This window comes from Myotis myotis, unplaced genomic scaffold (genome assembly GCF_014108235.1).
Source record: "Myotis myotis isolate mMyoMyo1 unplaced genomic scaffold, mMyoMyo1.p scaffold_m19_p_19, whole genome shotgun sequence".
Taxonomy (NCBI): domain Eukaryota; kingdom Metazoa; phylum Chordata; class Mammalia; order Chiroptera; family Vespertilionidae; genus Myotis; species Myotis myotis.
This window is the reverse complement of record NW_023416323.1, coordinates 26,358,784-26,385,634: the sequence shown is the minus strand read 5'-3', so window position 1 is coordinate 26,385,634 and position 26,851 is coordinate 26,358,784. Positions and strand designations below refer to the sequence as shown.

Genomic DNA, 26,851 nt, shown 5'->3' with positions numbered 1-26,851 from the left:
TCAACAGCAAAAGCCGGGGCAGAAGCTGGTCTCTGTCCTGTGTCCCTGCCGGTCTTCAGGACCACACAGGCCCCGGGCAGATCATCCATCTCCAAATCTTAGAAAACGCAAAGGCAAAACAGTGGGCAGCAGAACTGGTGCCCTTCTCCCCTTTTCAGCCTTCTCCCCAGCCCCCCGCACCCTGAGGTGGAGCTGCCTACCTGGGCAGGAGCAAGACCCCGTTGTCAGCAGGTTGTGTTTGCAGCATCGCAGGTGGGAAGGCTCCCGGCTGCTGCTCGTCTAGGGGAAGGAGGGGGAATGACGTCATTGGCGGAGCACCCGCATCAGGGCCTCTCGCTGCCACACTCTTCCTCAGAAGCAAAACCTTCCAATTCCATTGAGACCCAGAGGGCACACCTCCCCAGACTTTGCTCAACACCTCAGAACTGGGGTGTCCTTAACACCTGCAGCAGATGTTTCCAGCCTAGAAGAAGCCCCCTTTCTCTCTCTAGTTTCAGAGTAACCACGAAGAGAATTGCTGATGGGAGTTTATAGCTTATGTGACTGGTATAGAAGCAGAAAAAAGAATGAGAACCACCTGTCTGGAAATTTGGAGGGTAGGATTGTGAGGGCATTATTTGTGGCAGTGCTAGAGTTTCCAGCTCAGGAACCTGCTAACTGCAGGAGAGCAATGCCGGGGTGCAGCCATGACCTAGGAGGGTAGGTGCAGCCATGGCTTAGGAGGCCGGGGTGCAGTATGACTTAGGAGGCCAGGGTGCAGCCATGACTTAGGAGGCTGGGTGAGGGGTAGGTCTAAAGAGTGATTTGAGGCACCTAACTAAAGTACCATGTACACCTAAGCAAGAGTGATGTGGCCTGTCCAGGCGGGCCTGGGGCCTTCCCTGTCCTCAGCCCCATGGAACATCTCATTTAGCCCTGGCTGAATCCTGAGAAAAGAGAGGCTATCAGCTCTGCTCTTTGGTGTAAAACTCAGCCCATTAACCCACTCTGCTCAGGCACTCACCTCACCTGCGGGAGGCTGCAGGGAATAGGCAGGGCTGGATTTGAGGGCGGCTTTGGGGGAGCAGGAAAGGACTTCATCTGTTTTCATGGTCCAGGTCCCGGGAGAAGTGGAGTGGAACTGAAGAGCTTCTCAAACCTTCTCAAAACAGGAAAGCTCCCCAGGGCCTGACAGAGACACAGGTAGAGACGCGTGTCAGTGGCCAGCAGGATGGCTGGCGCTGTGCTGTGACAGCACTGCTCACTCTGCCACCCTGACTGGCAGTTGGCACAGCCCCAGGGCAGACTGGGGCGCTGCTTTTGGCTCTCTGTCTCGGGGGGCAGAGGCCTGTGGTCCCATCATGTCCCTTGACGTCCCTTCTCCTAAGCAGCCCTGTCACTTCGGTCTGCTGTGTTGGTCAGCTGGGCCAGGGACTCATCTCTCGCTAAGGGCCTCTCCCAGCAGGGATTCCTGCGTGGGCTCCCACTGGGAGAGGCCCCAAACCTGAGCGCTGCGCTGTGAGGGAGGCTGGGAAGGCTCTGAGTCCCTACATGTTCCTCTCCTGACTCAGGTTCCGGGTGACTGGGCTGCGCTCTCCTGTCCCCGAGGGAGGGCTGCTATTGGAACTTGGCCATCCCTCCGTGTCTGCCCCAGAAATGAGGGCTCCCACTTCATTAGAGGCCCCTGCAGTGGAGGGCAGCTTTGAGAGCCGATGACAGCCTGCCCAGCACCCCCACTGCTGGCTCCATTCGGAAACCATGGTGGGTACCGTGTCCGTGGGAGGAGACTGAGACAAGCAGAGGGCGAAAACCCAAGTTTATGGGGTGGCTGTGCTGTTCGGAGGCATTGCATCCAGTGTCTTAACGAGCCTGCGGCAGTCCTGGAGTGGGTTTAATTTTCCCCAGTGTGACATAAAGGAAATGCAGGCGTGAGGAGGGAGCTTGCCAAGGTCACACCGCCAGGAGCCAGAATTGGCAGTCGTGTCTGTCTGATTCCAGAACATCTGAAACCCCACGCAGGGTGTGCCCTCACTGCAGAGCCGTGGCCCAGCGGGTGGGGGCACTGCTTTATCCAGGCCGCCCCTCCCACTGTGCGGGTCTCATTTTGTCCTTGACAGAGCGACAGTCTGGTCGCACCTTCTCTGAGCAGTTGACTGTGACCTGCCTGGAGGCTGCCCTGGGCTATGCGCTGACCCAGGGCCCCCAGCTCCCACCAGTCCCATCCAGGAGTGGGCCAGTGGCCGGGACGCGGAGGGGCGGTGTGGGAAGCGCCCATGGGGAGCAGGAGGGCGGGCCTCTGGTCCACGCTGACCCGCTCTGTGGACCAGCAAGTCCATGGCGTCTCCTCACCTCAGTTTTCTTCCCTAAAATTCAGTTGGACTGGATTGTGTCAGTCCCATCCAGCTCCAACTCTGTGTGGTCCTGACCCCGCTCCCCGGAATACTAATGCGGCCTGCTCAAAAGTGGACAGTCTTCCGGAAGAATGGGGCTTGTTTTCCTTCTCATATCCTTGCCTCGGTTTTTATTCCACTCCCATTTTCATTCCATCCACTCTCCAGAACAAACCAAAACAACCCCTCAATTCCGAAGATTTCTTTCCCGTCAGATGGCATGACTGGGTCGGATGCCAACCCAGAGAGCCGAGGGTAGATGTCAGGGCCCAGAACTCGGTTCCTCTTGCCAGTGCGCCCCACCCCCCACCCCCGCCCGCCAAGGTGGGGAACGAGTTAGGCCCAACAGGGCCATCCCAAACCCCAAACAAGAGAGGCATGGACCCGTTGCTGCTGCACCCCCCGGGGTCCTGCCAGAGACACGGAGCTCTTGTCACTCAGTTCTCCCTGTGGCTGACCTGTGGGACTGGGGTCCCACTCTGTCCCTGTGGCAAGGAAGAGAATGGGACCCCAGTCACAGGCCCCAGAGACACCAGGCCCCCACAGCCAGCAGAGAGGCACTGGCAGTCACCGCTAGGGGTCCTAGGAGGACTTGGTCTTCTGGAAAGAGCCCTTGGCAGGGAGGAGAGACCAGCAGAGTAACTGTCCCAGAATCGGGCCTGGCGAGAGGGCCTCTGCTCTCTCTTTCTTCCGCGTGTCTGCACTTTGCGTTTTCGGTGCCCCACCTCAGCCACCCTCAAGGAAAGGGGGCCCACAATCATTGCAGTTGGCCTGGCAGCAGCCGGGTGTGTTTTAGTGTTATTCTGTCTGGATTCCTTCCAGTGATGAGCAAGTAAGGACCCAGAGCCAGCACAGCAGTTGGCGGAAGTGGGTTGTGCTGGGGGAGCCTGCTGCCCGGCCCCGGCTCCTGATGAACAGGGGACTGAAGAGGCTGGGAGAGAGGCGTCTTTCCCATCGGCACAAGAGCGAGTCCATGAAGGGGAGCTGGGCAGACGCCCACAGCGGAGCCACCAGCCAGGGCTGCCGGCAGAGTCCCTGGAGCTTTTGAAAATCCAGCTGCTCGGGCCTCAGCCCCGACCTCCTGACTTCCCCCAGGTGGCCTGCTGCTGGGCGCTGGCACTGTCCACAGGCTCCGGGGGTTCCCATGCACATCTCGGTGGGGAACCGCTGGGAGGGACCAGCGTTAGGATCCTACTGGGGGGCTGTGGGCCCTGCCCCTGCTCTCAGCCCGATGCCCTCCCTCCTCAGGCCTCAGGGCGACCAGGCCAGGACCCTGATTCCACCCTGCGCCCTACTCAGTGTTTGTGGCATCTCCGGAAACCAACATTTCTCCCAAGCTGTAGTCAGTTGTTTTCCCCTCTGGAGGTGGCCACAGCTGAGTCAGCTGGATTTCCCTGACGGCGTCCTGCTGGCAGCTCACAGAGCCAGAGTGGCTGAGATGAGGGCGTCTCCCCACTGCTCACAGGAAGAGCCGCCCCCCAGTGCTCACTTCCTCCACACCAGCCCCTGTGCTGGGCTTCACTGAATGTGCGTGGTCCTGGTTCATCTCTGTTGTGTTCCCCACTTTACCCAAGAGGAGACCGGGGCTCAGAGAAGTGAAACTTGTCAAAAGCTCAGCTCAGATGCTCCATGAAACGGTGTTTGTCACGCACACCCCCACTCTTCCTGCGCATGTGTCGGAAGTCCCTTGTGCACTCTCTTAGCCCTCCTCCCACTCTGGGGACAGACAGGCTGTGTCCAGCACCTCGCAGCCACTCACAGACATTTATGAGAAAGTGATCAACTAGGAAGTGGGGAGGGTGGGGAGCTGACCCCACTCGGCCTGCCCCGCTCCCCTGGGCCTCCTGCTGGGATCTGGCCATGCCGAGCAGACAAGAAGCTGGGCCAGAGAAGAGCCTGCCTCCTTGGCTGGCCAGGGCTCCATGGAGCAAGTGCCCGGGGTTAAGCAGAGACCTGGAGGCAGGCAGGACACCAGGGAGCTGTGCTGTTCTCCTGGTTGCCATGGACCGATGCCCTGGAGACAGCTGGCCCCTCGGCTCATCGCCTGGTAACCGAGCCGTAGCAGTGCCTGCGCTGCTCTGGTGCTGCCCTGGGCACAGCGGGCCCTTCCCCATCCCTTCCTGGCTCCTGGAGAGAACCATAACCCTGGGAGCAGTGACTGGCATCAGCAGGAAGGAGACCCTGGGGGTGGGAGGGAAAGGGAGTTGGAGGTCAGTAAACCAGCTCCAAGTTGTCTTGCCCCAGGCCTGCCTTTCTCTTCTCTACCCTCCGGGATGCGGGATGCGGCTGGAATGTTTTAAGCTGCCAGAACCCACACTGTTACCTACTGTTAGAACTTAGCAGTAAGATTTAGGTGCAGGCCTTTTGCATATTTTTGCATATATGGCACAGAACTAGAGAAGGATTTCAGTTTATTAAAAATGAAAAAGGAGAGAGAGAGGAAGGAATTAGAGGCCCCACAGCTTCCGTGCCTCTGCCCTTACTCCCAGCTCCGCTTCTGAGATTCAGGAGCGGCCCGGCCTGACCCAGATCTCAGGCTCTGCGCCCACTGCTCTGGGAAGAAGCATCAGTTTAGCCTGAACTCACCTCTCCTGCCAGCACCTAATCTAGTGTGTCCCTTGGAAGCACTGTCGCAGCTTCCTCCTCGCCGGGACTGGAGAGGGCCCGGCTTGGGGATTTCCTTCGCTCCTCACGGGGCTGGAAGGCTGAGCCAGGAGACATCTGGGGCATATCAGCTGGCCAGTGGCATGGCCAAACTTTTGACAGAAGTTTCTTAGAGTTAAGTGAGTAGCGTGAAGTGGGCGGCCTCTCCGACCATCCCCTTGGCAGAACATCTTCCATCTCCTGCCTGGCACTACAGGTCAGCAGGTATTTATCCAGCATCTGCCGATGCCTCATCCTGGGGCTTCATGGGCAGGAGACCTCGTGGGAGGCGAGGATGGGCTCCCAGCCGAGGGACCTGGCCGTGCACACTCTGGGTCTCCAGCCGTGCCTACATAGTGAAGGAGCAGGCAGCACCTAGGGGACAGAAGGGACCTCCCACCACGAGGGGTTTTCCAGAGCTGGTCTGTGGACGAGGTGCTGGGACAGGGAGTGCCTGGGAGGACCATTAAGAGAAGGAGAGGAAACAGCCACCGTCCCAGAGACTGTCCCTGGTGTGCTGGACGCAGCAGGTGACAGCCTGCAGGGACCCCATCCGGGTGACCCCACTCTCACTGAAAGGTGCCCTTTTCTGGCATCAGGTAACCTCCGACAAGGAAGGGCTTTCCCGGCAATGCCCTGGCTCCCTCATTTTTGCTCCCCAAGCCCTAGCGGGCATGAACCCCTCACCTCCTCCCCCGCGGCCTTCCCCTCAGAGTTGCTTTGTCAGATGTTTTGCACACCCAGTTGCCACTGACCCTTTCGCTCCACTCCAGGATGAGGGACCAGCTGATGTGCCTTCCCCAGCCCCCGGCCCCCGCCTGTTGCCATGGTAATGGCAGGCACTCCTGTTCCTGCAGAATATTGCTTTCTTGTAACCTTCCTCCCTCCCTCTTCCCCCTCCCCCACCCCACTTCTTTCTCTCACACAAAAAGAAAGCACAAGTGTTTTATATTCATTTTGCAAAAAGCTGTGTAGCGCATACTAATTGGCGTGGCTTCCTCTTGCTTGAGCCTTTCCCGTTCTCCGAGCCAGGATTACAGGCCAGGCAGGCATGGGCCCAGCCGCTGCTCGGGAAGGAGGGCCAGCTTGGTTTCTGGAGGCCCAGCAGCCATCTATAGCCCAGGGCCTTTCTTCCAGGCTGTAAGCAGGTGCCTCGTAAGCATGGCTGCTGAGGCTCACCCTGTCCCTTGTCCTAGAGCTTCCTGTGGGGTCCACAGGGGGTGGAGCACCAAATCCCTGGCTGGACACACGGACTCAAAGCCACATCCAGCTGGAGGGTTGTCCCTCTGTTGCCCAGTCCCAGGGCCCCTGTTGGCATTGCCTCCCAAGGCCTTCCCTCCCTAGGGGCCTCGCAGAAGTGTGGGTCTGAAGCATCAAGTTCAGCCCCTGGGCTGAGTGGGGTTTGCCAGTCAGCTGGGGGAGGGCCAGTGATCCTGGCTGTCAGAGAGACACCCTGCAGCCTCAGAGTGGCACCCAGCTCCCCTCCTCAAGGCATTCCTTGCCCTCCGTTTGACAGCTCCTTCCCCTCTTTGCCTGTAGGAGGCTGGGGGACTGAAAGGGCTGTGTGTGTGTGTGTGTGTGTGTGTGTGTGTGTCACACCACTACATGTGGCGTGGCCCCAAGCTGGGCAGTCTGGGGACCAGAGATAAATTTTTTGATATGTAAGCACAAGGGAGTGGCTGGGATTGCTGCAGGAACCTGTAGATAACATTTCCGGCTTTAATTGTGCAATTGAAGTGTAATTTGCATTCATTTGCCATTTGGTGTTAAACTTCCTAAAATAAGAGAACTCACAGTGTAAAATATGCAGCGTTGCTGGCCGCACTCCCCAGTGGGGCAGAAGGAGGTGGTACAGAGATACACGATGCAGATCCTCTGGTGGGGAAGGGAGGTCTGCAGCCCTCGTGTGTGCCCCGCTGTCCCAGCCCCGTCCCGACGCCAGGACTCTCTCACTTGCTGCATTTGACGGCCGAGTTTGCTGCCTGGAGGCTGAGTGCCCTGTGCACCTGCACCGCTGGCCTGAGAGGCGGGGCCTGTGGCTCCGAGGAGTGAGTGGCATGAGGGGTGCAGTGGGTCTGGCAGGTGCCAGGAAATATAAGGACACAGAGGTTGCCCCTCGACCCTCTCGGCCCTCCTGTGAGTCTGAACCAGGTGTGAGATCATGGGGGTCAGTGAGGGTTCCCCCCTCAATACATGGGCACAGCAAGAGCAGATTGCTCAACAAGTACCACTGGATTGGGAACAAGGGTGTCTATTTGGGATTTTGACTTGGGGTGTTTTTTGAGATAGAATCCACATACCATAAAATCACCCTTTTAAAGCATGCAGCCCAGCATTGTACACTGCATGAGTATACTTTGCCAACGAGGTTGTGCAACCATCACCACTATCTAATTCTAGAACATGTTCACCACCCCAAAAAGGAACCCTGTACCCATTAGCAGTCATTCCCTGTGTCTCTCTCCTCCAGCCTCTGGCAACGTCTAATCTCCTTTCTGTCTCTGGATTCGCCTGTTCTGGACGTTTCACATAAATGGAGTCATCTACAGGATGTGACTCGCACATCTGGCTTCTCTCACTCAGCAGAAGTTTTTGAGGTTCATCCGTGTTGGGGGTGTATCAGAACTTCATTCCTTAATATCGCCAGATAGCATTCCCTGCGTGGATATCGGGGTATCAGTCGAGGGACGTTTGGGTGGTTTCCGCTTTCCGGCTGTGATGGGTGCTGACCTGTGAGCGTTCCTGTGGAAGCTTGTGTGTGGACATGTTTTCAGCCCCGTTGGGAGTAACCCTGTGTTTCACTCTTTGAGGCACAGTTGGCCTGCTCCTTGCCTCACTGATTTTGGACAAGTCACTCCCCCACCCGGACTCCCTGGTCTCCTTGCGCCTCCCTGACGTTGACACAGCGACTTGCTTGGACAGTCGAGCGTCTGAGGGCACATCCTGCGAGGTGGGGCTCGGGCTGCTCTGTCTCTCGGCGCCGCACTCACTGCTCTGCTGTCGTTCCCACATCTCACCCTGTGCGTCCTTCCTGCCACTGTTGGAGCAGAAAGCCCTCTGGGAGCCTCCCTCGATGGCAGCAGGGGCCTGGGCCTTGCTGCTTCTGGACCTAATCCTACCCTGGCTCTTGGCCTGGGCACCAGGCAGCCCTTGCTCCTGCCATCCGTCTGGACTGCTCAGCAGCCACACTTCTCAGCCAGCGCAGATGCGTTCTCTGCAGGCCCAACAGTCAGACGTCCAAATGTGCAGGAGGGCAGGGGCACAGGCTGCCTGCAGGCCCTGGGCTGGGGCGGGTCTGACTCACCTGCAGCCCCAACACCCAGCGGAGGGACAGCTGGGATGCCAGGTCCCACCTGGTGAGGCTGGCGTGCGGCAGGGCGGGGAGTGAAGTTACTGTCTCTCAGGGAGGTTTTGTGCCGAACACACCAGGCTGCTGGGAGAACACTGGGGGCCAGAATGGGCCAACAGGTACGGGGCTCAGCTGCACGGCCAGGCTGCAGAGAGGACCCCGGGAAAAGTGACAGCGGGGGCAGGGGAGGATGGGGTGCTGGCATATTAGTTGCTGTGAGACAGGAACTGCTTTCAAACTTGGAGAGGTTAGTGGCTTTTTTTTTTTTTTTTTTGAGATAAAATTCTCCCTTTTGAAATACAGGATTCAGTGGTTTCACTTACCTAGTATTTTTTTATTTAGTATTTGATAAGGTTGTACAACTAGCACCACAGTCTAACGTGAACGTTTTCATCATCCCACAGAGAGCCTACAGCAGCTTGACCTTGACTGTAGTCACCACATTCCCCCCGCTGGCCTGGCCGCCCGTGGTACCCGGGCCCGCCCAGAGCTCTGTGTCGTTTCCACTGGTCCAGAGATCTCTGGATTGTAGGGCAGCCCTGGGGGACCATGTGACACAGCCCTGACTTGAGCGCACAGTAGGGACTGTTCTCTACACTCACCTCTGTGCCTTCCTTGGAAGAGCTTGGCAGGCAGGGTCAGGTTCAGGGGCCTTGCTCCACTAGCTTCTGTGTGTGAGCGCTGCAGAGGCAGCGAGAACTGAACACGTTAGGAAGTCTTCCGTCCTGGAGCCCAGAGTCACACCCCAAATGTGCAGGGTCCTCTGGGATCTGCCAGGGCCTGGTGTCGCCTCTGCAGAAGGATTTGTCCTATGACCTGATGCTGGGCTGGACCATGGCTGCCAACCCCCAGGAGTGTGGCCATGAGGGCACTGCTGGGTCATCATCGGGCACAGACAGCCCAGGAGCCCTGAGATGTGTATTGCACAGGCTGCCCTGGTGCCTGAGTCCCGCATCCCCTGGCGTCCCCTCTTGTCCCCACGCCAGGGACCAGAGAGGAGTGATCATGGGAAAGCTGACTTCCTGGCCTCAGATTCCAGCTTCCTTCCTCCAGTCGCTCCTGTCCACTGCCTGTGTTCCCTTCGGTTCAGGCCTTTGTAGAACATTTTGGGCACCATTACAGCCATAGTCTTGGCCACTCTCACCAGCCTGTTGCCCTCTACAGACCCCTCTCCGCCTCTTGGAGGAGGCCCTGTCTCCAGCCACAGCTGCCTGTGGAGGTCCTTGTCCCTCATCCTCTGCTTTTCTCCCCAGGTTATCCTAAAGGATCTGGAGGTGTTGGCAGAAATCGCTTCCTCCCCTGCAGGCCAGACAGAGGACCCAGGCCCCCTCGACGGCCCTGACCTCCAGGCCAGCTACTCCAAACTTCAGGTGTCCACCCCTGGCAGGGCCGGCCTGCTGACCACTCCCAGTAAGTCTTCCCCTGATGCTTCCAGCCTTGGGGACACTAGGAACACTGGTGCTCGGTCTCCTCCTGGACTGGGGCCATCCTCGGGGCTGTCCCTCTCGAGCCTTGGAGTTCTGCCAGGGTGTGAGGGTCAGTGACAGCCATTGTCCAGGAGGCAGGTGGACCTGGCCATGCTGCCGCCTCCTGGCTCACACTCCAGCCCCTATAAGAGACGCTTAGTCCCTTTTCCTCATCTTCCTGCACCTTTCACCCGTTGAGCCATTGGCTTAATGTAAAACCATCTAAGTCAGCCGATCGCCTCTCCCTGGGGCGGCGTCTCCCTGGTCAGGAATCAAGGGGCTTTGGAGTCGGGGCTCACAGGTGGGAGACTAGGCAGCCATTTCCTTCCTCACTGAGAGGCTAAAAATAGCTCTCAACATGGCAGGCAGCCCAGGCAAGAGACAGTATAATTCAAACAGCATGTTTCCGGGAGTGCTTGGCCATGGAGGTGGCGTGGGGTTCCTGGTGCTCCCCCTCGGAGCTCCTTCCAGACATCAGGTGGCCCTTCTCCCAGGCCAGGCTACTCCCAGCACCTCCCTCCCAGGCAGACACAGTTCCCTCCGACGACACCGTCCTGGAACCTGCCCAGGGGTGCGAGTCAGTGGGAAAGCACCCAGCGGGCCTTGGGTGTTTGCCTGGGTGTCTCTGTCCCCTGAGTGGCTCTTGCCACCAGGCACCAGGTCCTAGATCAGTGATGGTGAACCTTTTGAGCTCGGCGTGTCAGCATTTTGAAAAACCCTAACTTAACTCTGGTGCCGTGTCACATATAGAAATTTTTTGATCTTTGCAACCATAGTAAAACAAAGATTTATATTTTTGATATTTATTTTATATATTTAAATGCCATTAAACAAAGAAAAATCAACCAAAAAAATGAGTTCGCGTGTCACCTCTGACACGTGTGTCATAGGTTCGCCATCACTGTCCTAGGCAGTTCCTCCTCTGATGCAGAAGCCAAGTGTCAAATACATTTGGGGCCCATCAGCGGCAGCTCCCCTCCTGCAGCCCCACCAGGCTGGGCCCGAGGACACCTAGAGCACCTGCAGGCCTGCCTGTGCCGGGCTGCCAGGTCATCACAGAGGTTGTGCATGAAAGGGTCTCCCGGTAACACTCGGCATCAAGCCCCACCCCTGCCCTTGCAGCAGAGTGTCCATAGGACCCCAGGCTCTAGGCCGCCACCGCTGCACTCGCTCCGCCTGCAGCTGGTCCCAAGTCCCAGCTATTCCTGCTAAAGTAAGGAAGGAGTGAGGGGCTATGGTAGCCCAACTTGCTTCTTGTTTCCCCAGGATGCAGGGGTTTCCTTGCCAGCGAGCGGGTTTCCTCTGGGCAGTCAGAGGCCATAGTCAGGGAGGCACCCACATCCTGACTTGGGACCCGTGCTGAGGTTCCCACCCTCTATCCCACAGCCTAGGACTCCGCTCTTCATCCTGTGTCCCCAAGTCAGCACTTGAGGGTCAACCTGAAGTCCCCAGGACCGCCGGCAGGAATGCCACAGGTTGAGTGTGGGGGTAGGGCCCTCCATGAGAGGGCGAGGAGCAGCACGCTCCTCCTTGGAGAGGGCGGGCCTCGGGGGCTGGGACAGGGTGGCAGTGATACCTGACCACCAGGAGAAAGCGCCGCAGGGACCAGGCCAGCCTCACCCCCCTGTCGGAGTATCCGCTCTCCCTGGTGGGAGAAGCGAAAAGCTGAGGCAGCACAGCCCCAGGCAGGATGGACACCTTGACCTCCCACGACTGTGCTCCACCTACAGGTGGCTTTTCTCTTCCTCCCTGGCACAGAGAAGTGCCGCCGGAGCCCTGCACCCCGGCCTGAACCCCAGGGTCTGCTCACGGAGCTCATCATGACTGAAATGCTTACTTGCTGGTGGAGGGGTGGGCCAGAAAAATGGCTGTGAGTGGCCCAGCTCACTCTGGAGCCATAGGGCCTGACCCAGGGAACCGCAGGAGAGGCCCCGTGAGAGCAAGCCCTTCCAGCCGCTAGGGAACAAGGGCTGGGGGCACTTGGACAGCAAAGCGCTCAACCCCAGCTCCTGTCCCCACCAAGATGGGTCGGCCACTGACGAGTCTCAGGCAGTAGTCTCATCAAGGCTGTAGGACCGGCTCACCTCAGCCAGGGACTCACCCGGATGCATAGACAAACCAAGTGTGCCGGACGGACGGGAAGAAATTCCGTCCTGGGAAGAACACCAAGGAAGTGCTGCAGCCAACAGTGCTTCTTGCTTCGAGGGGTCACAGCACCGAGGGCCACACGCTCTCAGCCTGGACCACCCCTGCATGTGCGTCCACAGCTGGCACGAGATTTTCAAATGGGTCCGTGATTTTAAAAGGTCAAGTTCACAGCAGTAATAGAAGAGCATGGGAAGCCAGAGCCAGGCCGCAGCCACCTGAGGGAGGGCGCGCGGCAGGTCGCCTCGTCGGAAAGCACTCGTCCCTCTGCAGGCTGCTCTTTGTGGTGGTGCTTTTAAGGTACGCAAGCAAGGAGGTCATTCTGCTTCCATCTGGCTGAGCACGGGGACAGCGGCCCCAAGGCTGGACCCTGTCCTGTTTGGATTCTGCTTTCCTCTGGCTCTCCAGGGCACAGCTCTGAGAACTCGCAGACTGCAGTGCTACATCCCTTTAGGGTAGATCATCCCATAAAGGAACTTTCTGGAAAGCCAAGGAGGCAGGGAACCTAGCAAAGATGAAGGGGAATCAAATGTCCCGCCTGTGTGTTGGGTCCAGAAACTCAAATGGTGCAGATGGAGCGCAGTGGTGGGGAAGCGGGGCCCATCCCACGCCTGGGCGGCGCTGTGTTGGCCTAAATGTGCAGCAGCGGTCCCCAGGGCCGCAAGGCAGAGCTGCCCACGTGGGATTTTCCTCCCGCCCGTCCCAGTGTAAACATCCCCTCCCGTGCGGAGCTGTGGGGGCTGAGGCCGTGGTGTCGCTTCTCGCACGCCCCCTTCATTCCTGACCTTTGCAGAGGCCCCGGCTGGGAAGAGGGCCTCCTTGGGTGCAGCCGCGGGGAGCCAGTGGAGGGACACTGTTTCCCTGTCTCCCTAGACTGATTTGGTGACATGAAACAGAACACCCTTGGTCTCCTGTGACTTGGCAACTTCTGTGCCTTCTCTGCCTATCTCTACTCGGGGGGACGTCAGCCGAGGCTGTGAGGCTCTGGGAACAGGAGATGCTGAGCCCCCTCAAGCCGACCCGGGGCCTGACCCTGAGCCTGCACAGAAGGTGCAGCAGGAGCAGGCGGCTCTGGGGCCGTTCTCCTGTTAGAGACATGCCTGGCCGGCTTGGGGCTTGGACATCCCAGCTGCGGAGTGGAGCCGCCTGCCAAGCACAGCAGCAGTGTGGCAATCCGGGGCCAGAGGTCAACCCAGAACTGATGTTTACCCCTAAAACCCAGTTTTCCCTGTCCTTCCCCCTGGCCACAGGCCCATTCTTGGTGGGATAAAACTGCTTACATCAGGGCTCTCTGGTCCAAGGTGGAGTATGACCCCAGCTCTAAGAACATGGACAAAAATGGAATGTTCTGATTCAGTTCTGTTCCTTATAAGCCCAGGCTAGTGTGGCCAAAAGCAGAAAGAAGTTCTAGAAAAAACCTAGAAAGCAATCCCTGGGCGTTTTTCCCAATAACAACTGTGACTGTAATATGTGGAGCTCCCGTGAGGACCAGGCGCTGTCTGAGTGCTCCCCACGTGCCAGCTCCTGTACCTCGAAGTGAGCTAGCTCAGACCTCGCTGAGAGAGACCACCGCTCCTGGCGCTGCGGCAGGCAGGGGTGCTGACCCAGGGCCTAGCCTGAGGGCCTGCTCTCTTCACCCCACACTCAGCACAGGAGCCCCCGTGAGCCCCAGCCTTGCCCAGCACTGGACTCTTCCACCACCCGAGGGAGGAGCCAAGCAGTGGTAGCCAGGCCGGCGGTCTCCTGTGGGTATGGGGTCACGATACCCCTCAATCTGACAGTTCTTGGAGGTGGCCCTCTTCGCAGTGACTTCAGGACTCCATTCTGGCCTCAGGTGACCTCTTGCGCTTCTTCCTCCATCTCTTGCAGCCACACCAGACGGGGTCCCAGCCCCCAAGGGCCTTACAAGCCCTTCTTCCCACACGCTGTGTTCAGGCGCTGGGGTTGGGAAGACCTAGGTTCACAGTCCGTCTGTGCCCTACCTGCCCTGCGACCTGGGGCAAGTGTCCTGCCTCAGTGCCACCTCGCCTCCTCCATTACTTGGGCGATGGGTGGTTGGCGGCTCTTGCATGGAAGACGCTAAGATACATGTGAGTGCCACCTCTGCTTCGGTCCTTATTATGGGAGCTCAGGTGCTTTCCTCTGTGGGGCTTTCAGGAGAACCGGGGCCAGACCCCTCCCGCCTCTGCCCTCCCACCCGTCGCTCTGTGCATGGGTGCTGTGGGCCGCATCTGTTTCCCTCCTGGCCATGGCCTCTTAGACCCTGGTTTCTCAAGGTGCAGGCTGTGCAGCCTCGGCGTCGCCTGGAAGGGCACACTTGGGCCCACCCTAGACTCAGAATCGCATTTTATCAGGATCACAGGTGCCTTGTGTGCCCCCCACAGTTAGAGAAGCGCCAGCTCAGCCTGCAGGGGTCTGTGGCACTCACCTGTGAACCCCGCATCAGAGCCGTTATAACGGGGGCACCAGAGCTGGGTCTGAGGCTCACCTAGCACCGCTGCCCAGGCCTTTACTGGCCAGCAGATGGAGAGCCCGGCCCCCTCCTACCCAGGCCCATTGCTGTTGACAGTCTGAGGGCCCTTCCCCCTTCCCTCTCTCCAGCACCGCCCGTGGCCCCAGCTGCTTGCTCCGACAGCCCTGCAGCTTTCCCCTGGTGCAGCCCTCTCCACTGCCATATCGGCTTCTGGTTCCTCTCGGACCCCGCTGGGGCCCATTAGCTTATCTCTCGCTCTGAACCAGGCAGCTGGAAACCTCCTGGATTTGGGTGGTTGCCCGGGGCAGAAGGCTCCCTGACCTCAGCCGGGCTCGCCCCCCGGATTCCGCAGGCTCCACAACCCCCGAGACCCTGTTTCACCAGAGCCCTTGGCCTCCCTCTCTCCCAGGGAAGCCAGCCCCTCCCCACTTGACCCCCTTGATTCCAAACCAGCCTCCCAATCCCACAGCCCCCTCCTCCGAGCACTTCCTGTGCCAGGAACCGTTAAGCTCCTTCTCCCTGTGAGGCTCACAGATAGGAACCGCCACCCTGGAGAAGGTGTCACTTCCTGCGACTGCCCTGCCAGTTAGCGACAGACCTGGGTCTCCTCTGGGTCCCCTGGCCCTTCCCCGCATTCTCAGGGCAGGGGATCCATTCCCACTGGAGGGGCCAGGGGGAGAGAGACAGGAGAGTGGGAGTGAAGCAGGACCCTGCTGGGCCTGGGCTGGGCGGCTAATGTTTTCCCATCTGGTTTTGTTGAACTGTAACTCGCGTTGTGTATTGAGGCCAGAGCTATTTTTATCCTGACATGTGAGGCTCCTTCACGTCATAGCCACAAAACTCAATCCAAAACATCCCAGGGAAGGTTGTTTGTGAGCCGTTGTGCAGATTCTCATGTCGCCACATCAGGTTTCACTTAGCAACATCTGCAGGGCTGGCTCCCTGGCCGCCCACCCCACCGGCCTGGTTTTGTGTACCGAGCGCTCCCGACAGCATCTGTCTGCCCCTGGGCCAGCGGCGGTCACGTGCGCTTCCTGCCAGAGCCTGCCGTTCCAAACCAGAAAGGCCAGGCGAGCGGCATTTGGCTGCAGGCCTGGTCCTCGGCAGGATTAGGGAATGAAACCCCGCAGCCCCCCAAAGGGCACCTCGCTCCTAAGACCCGTGGGCAGGTTGTTCTCTTTCCCCTCTTCCTGCGTCCCAGCCAGACAGCTGCTCGTCACCTCTGGGCCCGGAAGACGGCGCCGTCCACGTCACCCGAGTAAAAGCCTCTGCGTCCTCAGCGGAGCCTCAGCGCAGGGGAGAGTATGCAGAGGGCAAGAGCCAGAAGTGGGCAAGTGGCCTGGAGGGAGGCGCTGTGAGCTCCCACAGGGGCTGTAGCGGGCGGGCCTGAGTTCAGAGGAGAGAGGCCTGCCATGCCCTGTGGGAGCCTGGAGTGGGTCTGTTTTCTTCCACCCCATCTCCTCCTCCTGTGCCTGCAGCCCTGCCTGCGATGCTCTTAGTTCCACCTCCAGCCAACAGGGCCTGAGGGCCAGGGAGGTGGGAAAAGTGGCCACTGGGCCAGTGGGAGGCCCAGGCTGGGAGATGAGGCCCACACCCCGCCCCATGGTGAGCACTGCGAAGGGCCCAGCCTTGACCAGCCCACCCAGAAGGTGTTCCCCGCCCCCGCCCCAGGCCTGCCTGCCCAGACATGTCTGCAGTTGGGATGGGATCTCCTGAGCTTTAGGGGCTCCTGCTCTCTCCTGCAGAGGCTTCTGCCCTCGAGGGCAATGGCCCTGACCAGAGTCCCTCTGGCATGTGGGAGCCTGAAAGGCAACAGGCCCCATCCCGGAGCTGGAGGCCCAAAGGCCAGGCCCAGACGGCTCCCCCAAAGCTCCCCCACACTCTGGCCTCCCGCCAGCCAAGGCTCAGGGAAGGAGGGAAGGTGGCGGCCCTGCGCTTTGTAGTCTGAGTGGTGGGAGGCTGAGCCCCACAGGCTCTCCTGGCAACCACTGCACTGTGAGAAGGCGAGTCCCTGCCGGCTTCTTGGTGATAGGGCTCTGCCCCCACCTCCCACCAAGGGCCGCAGCCCCAGGGCCATCCTGCAGCCTGGACTTAGGGACTTGGCCCTTGGGGAGCTGTGGCTAGGAGGCCTGGGAATGTGGCCAGAGCAGCCCCATGCTTTCTCTCCTGCCATCTGTGGTCAGCTTGTCAGCGCAAGGTAGCAGGTCGCCCTCCCTGAATGTGATTAGGGTTTCAGGTGAGCCCCTTTCCTCCTTGCAGCCTCCCTACCTCCCAGTTCTGAAGTCTCCCCGCTCAGAGACACTCCGGACTCTCCTCCAGCCCTCAGTCATTCGCCCTGAGACTCAGCGGGAAGAATGTTCAGTGTCTGGGTTATGTCATGTTTGCGAATAGCTGCCCCTACTTTTTGGACCATGTGGCAGGCTCCAGGCCCAGGACATTACATGTTTTGTCTCATTTAATAGGGGTTCTTGTTGCCCCCACTCTGCAGATGAGGAAACTGAGGCTTCGACTTGGCCATGGTTGCACAGTCAGTTAGTAGAAGAGTGAACATCTGACCTGAACTCAGGTCTGATGGACTCCCAAGCTGAGCTCCTAAATACCATGCCCAATGCTTCCCACTGCCCCTTGGAGGCCAGAACAGCGGGCCCCTCTGCCCAAGACACCCTGCTCCCGGGGAATGGAGGCTGTGGCCCAGTTGGGGAGGATTTCTTCATGGCTTTTGTCTGTGTCGGTCCCTTTGTCCTTTGGAATGCTTGGGAGCCTAAATGGCACTAGGCCTAGAAATGGGGTGGGATGGGCGTGCACATACAGGAGCAAGAAGGGGACAGGGACATCACAAACAAGCCAGTGAGCTTGTCACACCCACCTCCAGTGAGCGTGAGAGCGGCCTAGCCTCCAAGCCAGGCCACCACCGGGCAGCCCAATTCATAGCTCAGTGTGGGGACAGGAGGAGGGGCCCAGAGGCAGCTGGGCTGCCTCAACAGCTGTACCTACAGCCACCTCCTCAGAGATCAACTCCAGCTGGGCCTGGGGTAACACGATCTGTAAGAATGTGACACTTGATTCTGCAAACAGCCCCGCTGGGCCAGGGAGCAGAGACTGTTTGCCATCCCAGAGTCACCCAGGATCTCCCGGGCCAGGCCGTTCCGGGCAGGAACCCAGAACAACACACTGCAAACAAGCTCAGCGAGGCCCACGCTTGAACTGGACTTCTCACTCGGCCCTACACGGGGCATCGGAGCTGTCTAGGTCCGTGGTCGGAAAACTGCGGCTCACGAGCCACATGCGGCTGTCTGGGCCCTTGAGTGTGGCTCTTCCACAAAATACCAACTTCTGCGCATGGGCCACGAAGTTTCAATCGCACTGTACGTGCGTGCGCGCACGTGGTATTTTGTGGAAGAGCCACATCAAGGGGCCAAAGAGCCGCATGTGGCTCGCGAGCCGCAGTTTGCCCACCGCGGATCTAGGTGGTTCTGAGGAGAGAGGACAGTAGACTGAAGGTGTGACTCCTGATAAGAAATCCTTCCAAAGTAATTCACAGCTGCCGTTTCCAGTTCCCACCACATGCCCAGAAGCACCGGGCGAAGATGTAAGGGAAGCCTGAGTTCAGCAAAAAGGTAGCTACTGGGAAAAGGTTGCACTGCTGCTGCCTGGCCATGGCACCTAACGAAGTCACCCCTGCAGCCCCTCTGTGGCTCGCGCCCAGTGCTCTGGGTGGCTCCTGTTTGTGCTTTGGGCTGATCCTCCTGGGAGCTGTATCCCCTCGCACAGCCAAGCTCCATTCCCAGTCCCCACATCGTGCCTGTTTCACGCCGGTGTGTGGCCATCCTCTCCCTGGTCTGGGGAGGAAGCCATGATGGCCAGAGAGAGGCCAAAGTGATGGCCCAGGTCCTCCGTCAGCCCTCTGCCTCCTCCCGCGTCCTCCCTGAGTGCCAGACTCCAGTTGAAGCTGAACAAGTTCTGAGCACCTAACATACAGTGTGGTGATTATAGTTAATAATACCGTGTTACACACTTGAAAGTTGCTAAGAGTAGATCTTAAATGTTCTCACCACAAAAAAGAATGGTAATTATGTGAAGTGGTGGGAGTGTTAGCTAATGCTATGGTTGTAAGCATTTTGCAATATATAAGTGTATCAAATTAACAGCTACATGGCAAACTTACACAGTGTTATATGTCAGTTTCATCTCGATAAAGCTGAAAAAATTAAAATACAAAAAATAAAAGCATCTACAAAAACTTTTTAAATATGGGACAACTGAATATCCATCCACATGCAAAAAGATATTAACTTGGACTCCTTCATACAATATAAAAAAAAATTTAAATGGGCCAGAGACCTAAATGTAAAAGCTTAAGAAAAAAATTTTACAAGAAACCGTATCATAAATCTCTCTGACCTTGGATTAAATAGCAGTTTCTTAGATACAACACCAAAAGCACAAACAAACAAAAAAAGAAACAGATAAATTGGAATTCATCAAAGTTTCAAAAATTGTGCTTGAAAAGACATCATCAAGAAAGTGAAGACAACCTACAGAATTGGAGAAAGCATTTGCAAATCATATATCTGATAAGAGACTTGTATCTGCTATACAGATAATTCTTACAACAACAATGAAAAGATAAGTAACCCAGTTTAAAAATAGGCCAGTTGCTCAGTGGTTAGAGCATCAGCCCTCAGATTGGAGGGTCTTGGGTTTGATTCCTGGTCAAGGGCACATGCATCAGCTGCAGACTCAATCTCTGGCCCCCAGTTAGGGCATGTGTGGGAGGTAACCAATCAATGTGTCTCTCTCACCTCTCTTTTTCTCTCTCTGTCTCTCCATTTCCCCCTCCCCCCTCCACTCTCAAAAAAAAAAAAAAATGAAAAAAATCTCTGGTGAGGATCAAAAAAAACAAGACAAGGATTTGAATAGACATTTCTCCAAAAAGGATATACAAATAGCCAAAAAGCACAAGAAAAGATGTTCAGTATCATTAATCACTAAAGAAATGCAAAGCAAACCCAGAATGAAATACCACTTCGGGCTATAATCAAAAATAGATAATAACAAGTGTTGGCGAGAAATGTGGAGAAATTGGAACTCTCATACGTGGCTGATGGGAATGTAAAATGGTGCAGGCACTGTGGAGAAGTCTAGCAGTTCCTCAAAAGTTTACACATAGAGGGTGACTATATGATCCAGAAATTCCTCTCGGGCATATAACGAAGAAAAATGAAAACATTCACACAAAACCTTATATATGCATTTTGAAAGCAGTATCGTTCTTAATTGCCCCAAAGTAGAAACAACCAAATGGTCCACCAACTGATGGCTGGATAAAATATGGTTTATCCATACAATGGAATACTATTCGGCCATAAAAAGGAGGGGGAAATGGGGAATGACAGCTAATGGGTAAGAGTTTGGGGGATGACGAAAATGTTCTGGGATTAGTGCTGATAGATGCACATCTTTGTGAATATACTGCACACCACTGAATTGTACACTTTAGGACTTTATGGCATGTGACGTATATCTCACTTGAACTGTTCTCTTTGTAATGCCCCGTTAATGTCTTGGGCAGATGGAGTGAGGATTCCTACCATCGCTAGCACCTCTTTCCAGCAGTGCTGTTGGGGTCAGTGTGTGTTAGAAAGGAAAGAGGGGGAACCCAAGGAGTGTACTGGGGTGTGTGAATACACTGTGGGGATCACCCATGCATTCCGTCAGCCCTGCCCTTCTCCCCTCCTTGGTGCTGGATGCTGGGTGCCTTGCAGAGGGCGACATGGGGAGGGGTGGCCCTCAGTGTGTTCTCAGCTAGGACACATCAGAGGGAGACCTCCACTGTGCTTCTGGTTGGTTCTAAAGCCAACTGCGGGCTTTGAAAGTCTTCAGAGCAGGGCTCTAAAAGAGCATCTTTGCCTGAAGATGAGAAAGAATGTCTGATTTCTTAACATTGGGTGCATCCCTGGCCCATGTGGCTCAGTTAGTTGAGTGTACCAAAAGGTCACCGGTTTGATCCCTGGTAGGAGCACATGCCCGGGTTGTAGGCTTGATCCCCAACAGGGGACCTGCAGGAGGCAACCAGTCGATGTTTCTCTCTCTAAAACCAATAAAAATATATTAAAAAATCATTGGGTACAGAGTGAAACCTCGGTCACATTTCACAGCGTGCGCCGTCTTTCATCTAGTGGCGTGGGCACAATTACTCTTGGTTCAGTCACGCTGGGAAAGGAGTGTGGCTTCTGCCTCGCCAGGTGTGTCAGTTTTGTTGACCATTGAGGTTGTGGGCCTGACTTTCCCCCTTTTTTCTCTTTGACTTGTCATTTGTCAACTGGCCAAAATAAAGGCCAAGGCATATTTTATTTATTGAGATAATGAGTAGAAGTTTATTTTTTAAAAATTACATAGCACCTAGCAGAGGATCTTACAGAGAGGCGGTGCTCACTAAGTTGCCGGGGTTGACTGGGCGGATGGACAAGTCAGTGGGTGTGTGTGTAGTAAGCAGAGTTGCTTGGACTTACCTGTGTAGCCCTTGTTTTATTGCTGTCAAATGTGGCCCTTGATTGAAGATTTTTCCCTTGTGTTGTTGCACACAGACCACCACCACCACCACCTTTTTGGCATTTACAACTGTTTATATTCTGGGGGGTGGGCTGCCCATCACCCTGTGGACACAGAATAAATCCCAGCTCCATCCCTTTCTCTACAGGTACCAAAGGCTTAGAATGTTCTCCTTCTACTCCCACCATGAACTCCTACTTCTATAAGTTCATGATCAACCTTCTCAAGCGGTTCAGCAGTGAACGGAAGCTCCTGGAGGTCCGAGGCGCCTTCATCATCAGGTTAGCGCCGCACACTCTCCTCCTCACCCTGTGAGGTGTCCCATCCACCACTTCCTCTTTCGTGTCACTTGTCTCCTTTTCCTGACCTTTGTGTTTGTTCTTCAAAGAAACAAAGAAGGTCCCCCCCTTCACACTGGTGTTACTGACTTGAGGCAGGTCCCTGTCACCATTTTCAAACAAATGAATTCGTTTTTTCGCTTGTGAGACAGTGTTTTCCTTTGAGGTTGAGTATCGTCTCATTAAATGCCCTAGAGGGGGTCTTTGAGGAGTGGGGGAGTAGGTAAGCCAGATGGGACATGAGCCGGGCTGTGCCAGGTAACCCACTGCCTACACGGGGTGCCCAGGTTTGCTGGCAGCGGTGGAGCCAGATACATGAGTCATGAGAGCCTAGACCTGGACGGTGCCTGGGCCCCAGCCCCAGTCGCTCAACGCCTCTCAAGCTGTCATCACCAGTAACATGGCCAGGTCTGGCCTTTTGCCACCTACTCAGCTCCAAGGAGCAGGGTTACCAGAAGAGTGACCTTCAGACCAATAAAATCTAGATCTTCCAGGGGGAAGACTTCTCCGGAATAGTCTGAGTGGCAGCAGCTCTCAGCTCTGGCTGTTAGGTCACCCAGGAGGCTTAAAACAGAAGCCGATGGCTGGCCCTCCCCCTTCAGTGAAATCAGAACCTGTGGGGTGATGAGGGTGTTAAAGCCATCCAGGGTGCCTGGGGGACAGATAGACTAATGTGGCCCCTGGGGCCAGGGAGGCTTCTGAGGCCATCTGAGGCCATCGTGGGGATGGGAGCTGAAGGAGCTTCTGGCCTGTAAAGAGCCTTCAAGGCAGAGAGAAGCTTGGTGCGTTCATTTTGCCGTAAACCAGAGTTAAGGGCCAGGGGAGCTCAGCCTTGTGGGCCACACTAAGGATTGGGGGCCTTACCCAAAGGTCACAGGGAGCCACTGGAAGGGCTTGAGCAGGGAAATGGTGTGACCAGATTTCTTTGGTTTAAACGATGACTGTGCTGCTGGGGGATGATGGGGGGAGAGGCAAGGGGTGTGTGGGAGGCTGCCATCCAGGTGAGAGATGGTGGCAGCTGATGGCGGAGGGGAAGAAGCAAGGGGATTTGAAAGTATAAGATTTGGTGATTAACTGCAGGAGGAATGAGGGGAGAGGAGGGGGAGTGACACCCAGGACCCTGGGGTGCCGCAGTGGGTGGGGTGGCAATTTCTGGGATGGGAGCCCTGGGGGAGGAGCAGGGAGGGAGGAGGGGCCTGTATTTGCATGTAAATTGCTTTGGGAACTTCAAAGGAGAGGTTGAAGAAGCAGTTTCTGTACCTGCCTCTCAAAACGGGGCCTGGGCCTGAGATACAGATCTGGGAATTGATGGCATAGGCATCCATTCGTTCCCTCATTCATTTATTCAACAGATTGACTGAGACTGATTCTGTGTGAGGCACCATTCTGTCCTCGTGTGCTTGTGGGGTTTTCATTCTTAGGAAGTGGGAACAGTCGCTGTAACAGGCAGAGGGAAGGGCAGGGGCTGAGCTGAGCCTGAGCTCCGCTGTTCAGCTTGGGAAAGGAGAAGCCAGGAAGGAGGCTGAGAAGAGGGCCCAGGAGGTAGGAAGAAGCAGAGGAACGGGGGATGGCAGGAGGCAGTTTCGGGGAGATGAGGCCCCAAGAGAGTCTCCTGGGAGGCAGGGGGAGGGAGCACCAGGCCCTCGCTCGAGGGCTGAGCTCAGCGGTGAGCGACCTGGAGAGCAGGCAAAGGATTGAGGCGAAGGAGGGACAGGCCTGCCTCACAGGCCTGCCTCACCAGAAGGACAAAGAGCAGGACCGCAGAGTCCCTGCCCTCCAAGCAGGTGGCTGTGGGGGTGGGAGGGGGTCACCGCACTATTGGCATTTGGGGTCGGTCCTTCTTTGTGGCGGGGACTGTCCTTGCAGTGTAGGGTGTGGAGCAGCATCCCTGGTCTCCACCCACCTGCTGCCAGCAGCATCGCGCCCACCCCGCTGGGACAATCAAAAATGGCTTCAAACATTTCCAGTGTCTCCTGGGAGCAAAATTGCCCTGAATGAGAACCAAGGTTCAGAGGGACAGAAATGGATTCTTGTCCTCATTGGCCAAGGGAGGAAGATGTCCACGGCTTTGCAGCACCTCAGGCTGGGCAGTCAGTCGGGGATTGAAGTGAGGTTAGATGTGGTACAGGAGACCCCCACCAGGAAGATGACGGCCTGTCCTCACATGAGTGACAGTTTGCTCTATGTGGTTTTCCAAACTGCAGAGGTGCCAGCCCTCTGACCAGCCCTCCTTGCCTGGAAGACTTTCGGGAACCGGTGGAGAGGCCTTTGGAAAGGCCTGCATAGCTACTCTCCTCCCTGGAGAACAGGCTGTAATGGGTTCTTCCATCCTCTCCGCCTCGCAGGCCCCATCAGGAGTGGGGAGCGGGAGCTCAGGGGAGTGAGCAGCACCCCCAGACTGCACCAAGCTGCAGTGCAGCTGGGGCCCTGCCACCGCCCACCTTCCCATTTACACCTCTAGGACAGTGAGGCGTCACTCGCTTTGCAGTGTCTCCCAGGCATCCAGGGCTGGTGGGAATCCTCATTTTGCAGAAGGGAAATGAGAGGAAGCCATGTACCCTTCCGGCTTGGTCGGAGCTGGGCTGCAGACCCCTGCGCTCTGCTAACGCCGCAGCTGCCACTTTGCCCCTTCTGTGAGAGAGCCGAGTCCCGTGCCCTGAGGGGCTCCTCCCTCCCGGTCCAGGGCACTCAGTATAGCCAGCATGGTGACCGTTCGCCATTCTAGGGCTCACACCCCTCAGGGACCGTGCTGGGGCCTCCTGGGTGAGAGCCTGGCCTCCCTCCCATCCCACACAGCCCCAGAGGCCTCCTAGCCCTTGGCACTCACACTGAGAACCAGGCTGGCCCCTCACACATGTTACCCCTTGTAGTCCTTTGCTTCAGTTGTCAGCCTGCTATTCCTCTAAGCAGCACCAGCACCTGTCAGTCTGTGTTAAGGCCAGCAGCCACCTGGCCCTTCTGGGCCACGCCAGTTCTGTGAACCTGCTGCCTGTTAAGCCAGCGTGCCAGGTCGCAGCCGGCCAGCCCAGGCCACAGCCCAGGCCCCCAGTCCGGCTGTCAGGGCGCACACCGCACAGCATCAGATGTGGAGGCGGCCTTGAAGGGGTGCTTTCCTCTTCGGCAGAGATTGTTGGGATGGGCCCTCGGGAGCATCAGCCTGCCCGCAGGCTTCTCATCTCATTTCCTTACGTTCTGCTGAGGGCTCCAAGGAGGAGCGTGATAATGGTACATGCGGCTGCTGAGAAACAGTAAATGATCAAACCCTCCAGGTGCTACTGAAACTGTAAGTTGCTCCTCTCAACCCCCAAGACCAATCGTTGAAAAGGAAAGGGAAGATTCTTCTGGCAAACCACGTCTGTGGCAGTGTGAGCTCCAGGTCCCGGAGCGGCTGCATGCCTAGCACAAAGCATCTGGAGACAGACATCTGGTGGGGGTCCTGGCGCTGAGGAAGATGCCTGACTTCCCTCGGGACCCAGAGCGTTTCCTCTCCCCTCAGCTTTCCCAGGCTGCACCTCCGAGGGGGTTGGGAATGGGGCCCCGAACTCCAGCCTGGGTCGGTTGGACATCTTCTCTGGATCCAGATGGCCTTGTTTCTGGTGGACATAACAGTGTATACGCCTGTTGAGTTTGGGGAAGCCAGTGGCTCAAAACCTCATCTCAGCCAGACTTTGTGGGAACTGCTCGCAAGTCCACACATGGAGGGAAGACAGGACAGGGTTAGAGGGTGCTGAGAGGGGGCTGGTGCCGGACACCCCCAGCCCTGCCCACACCCACACCCTCCACAGTCGTGCAGCCACTGGGCCTCCCACAGGCACTCAGGGCAGGAGGGAGCTTCTGGAGTGAAGCTGACGGGTTCGAAACCCGGGTCCTCCAGTTTTTAACGGCGCGACCTGTGTCCAGGGCTGGCTTGCTTTGCCTGTAAGACGAAGACGGTGGTGCTGCCTGTCGTTTGCGGAGAGGGTTACGTAAGACCGTGCGTGTTACAGCTCTCCACACAGCTCGGTAAAGGGGAGCTGTTGTTCCGCCTGGCGATGTGGCCTCGCCTCCCACGGTGGGCTGTGGGGAGGGGAAACCAGACTTGAGAGGGTGAAATAGTTGAACCTTCTGTGCCAACAGCTGGCTCTGGCGCACCGGGCCTGCTGCCCCAGCACCCAGGGCACCCACCGCGGCCCAGCCCCTTAAAACAACTCTGCCCGGGTGGGTGTACATTTACTTCCCTCTTCCAGCCTCTTCCCACCCTCCGTGCCAGTGCAGGCAGGACAAGCGCGGGCCTTGTTTTCCCATGAACTGGTCACTTATGCCGAGGAGAAAAGGCGAGGAGGGAGAAAACGCAGCCTCTTTGATAAACTGGCATATGAACTCCAGCGTAATCCTACAGCTGGGTCCTTACAAGGCCTGCTGTGTGCTGGGAAGGGAGCGGGGTGAGGACGCCCCACTCTGCCGGCCAAGACGGCCCTCTGGCCAGCCGTCCTCTGCCTTAATCAGCTGAGCCTCTCCCCCTCCTCTTCCTCCCTGCCGCCTGGCAAGGGGACTGGCCGGAGAATGCTTTCTTTTTAACCAGCGACTCTGCTGTGAACGCGAAGGCTCCGACCCCAGCCAGCCCAGTTGATGGTGGGTGAGGTCCCAAGCACCCTCCCCAGGAAAGCGGTGCCTCTGAGCGGGGCGGGTGTTCAGAGAGCACGGGCTGGGGGCCCACGGAGGTGGGGGCAGTCACGAGGCCCCTTCCGCGAGACCAGGCCCCCCACTCCCTCCCCCGGGTTTACATAAGAGCCTGTGTCGGGCCTGGAGTAGGGAATTGATTGGCCGCTGAGGTGGGTGGTGGGGCAGGGGAGCCAAGGCCTAGGAAGCCACTGGAAACTGGCCTTGTTTTTCGTTGCAGGGGCTGGGGGAGGGCCTCGAGAGAAGAAGCCCTTTCATGCTGATTGGGAAATTCCACTTTGCTATCCTTGTGCGTTCCGCCTGGGAGACAAGCCCTTGGCTGGGGCCAAATGGCCCCTGTGGCTGGGGCAGCCCACACCCGCTGGTCTGCCTGACTCTCCTCGCTCTCTGCGGCCTCTGTCTGCACCTTGACTCTGTCGGCCTTTATAGGTGCCACCTTAGCTGCCCCAGGGGCATTGGCCAGGCCCCCAGAGCCCATGTGCCGAAGCTAATAGAGGATGAGTCACAGTGAAGTGGCATCAGAAAAGCAGGCTTTGCCTCCGGCCTTGGCCTGCATCAGAGGGCTTCTAAGAGGTCCCACTTGGACCTCTTCCTCTTATAACTCAGAACTGAAATAAGTTGCTGTGACAGACATGCGCCAACCTAAGTCTGTCTGCTGGCAGAGGCCGTGGCCCACCTGCCCGGGAAGAGGCGGGCTGCGATCTGTGATCAGTCGTGGTTGTGTTCTTGGCCCCCAGCTGCGGGAGGAGGCGGACATTGCACAGTCTGGGGGAGTTCTCCCAAGGAGTGGCCTGCGTCCCTCTCAGGAGCTTCTCGAAGGTCTTGGCGTTAAGCTCGTCGGCCCAGCTCCTTGTGTG

General features: G+C 57.2%; 1 protein-coding gene across 4 annotated transcripts in view; it reads left to right on the top strand.

Moving 5' to 3' along the window:
• VAC14 (VAC14 component of PIKFYVE complex) overlaps positions 1 to 26,851 on the top strand; it is a 94,801-nt gene that overhangs the window by 37,599 nt on the left and 30,351 nt on the right. For all 4 annotated transcript variants that reach the window (XM_036345344.1, XM_036345342.1, XM_036345343.1 and 1 more), the window contains exons 13-14: positions 9,615 to 9,771; positions 21,146 to 21,278. In XM_036345344.1, the coding sequence (XP_036201237.1) occupies positions 9,615 to 9,771; positions 21,146 to 21,278 (290 nt within the window). The remainder of the gene's footprint in view (positions 1 to 9,614; positions 9,772 to 21,145; positions 21,279 to 26,851) is intronic.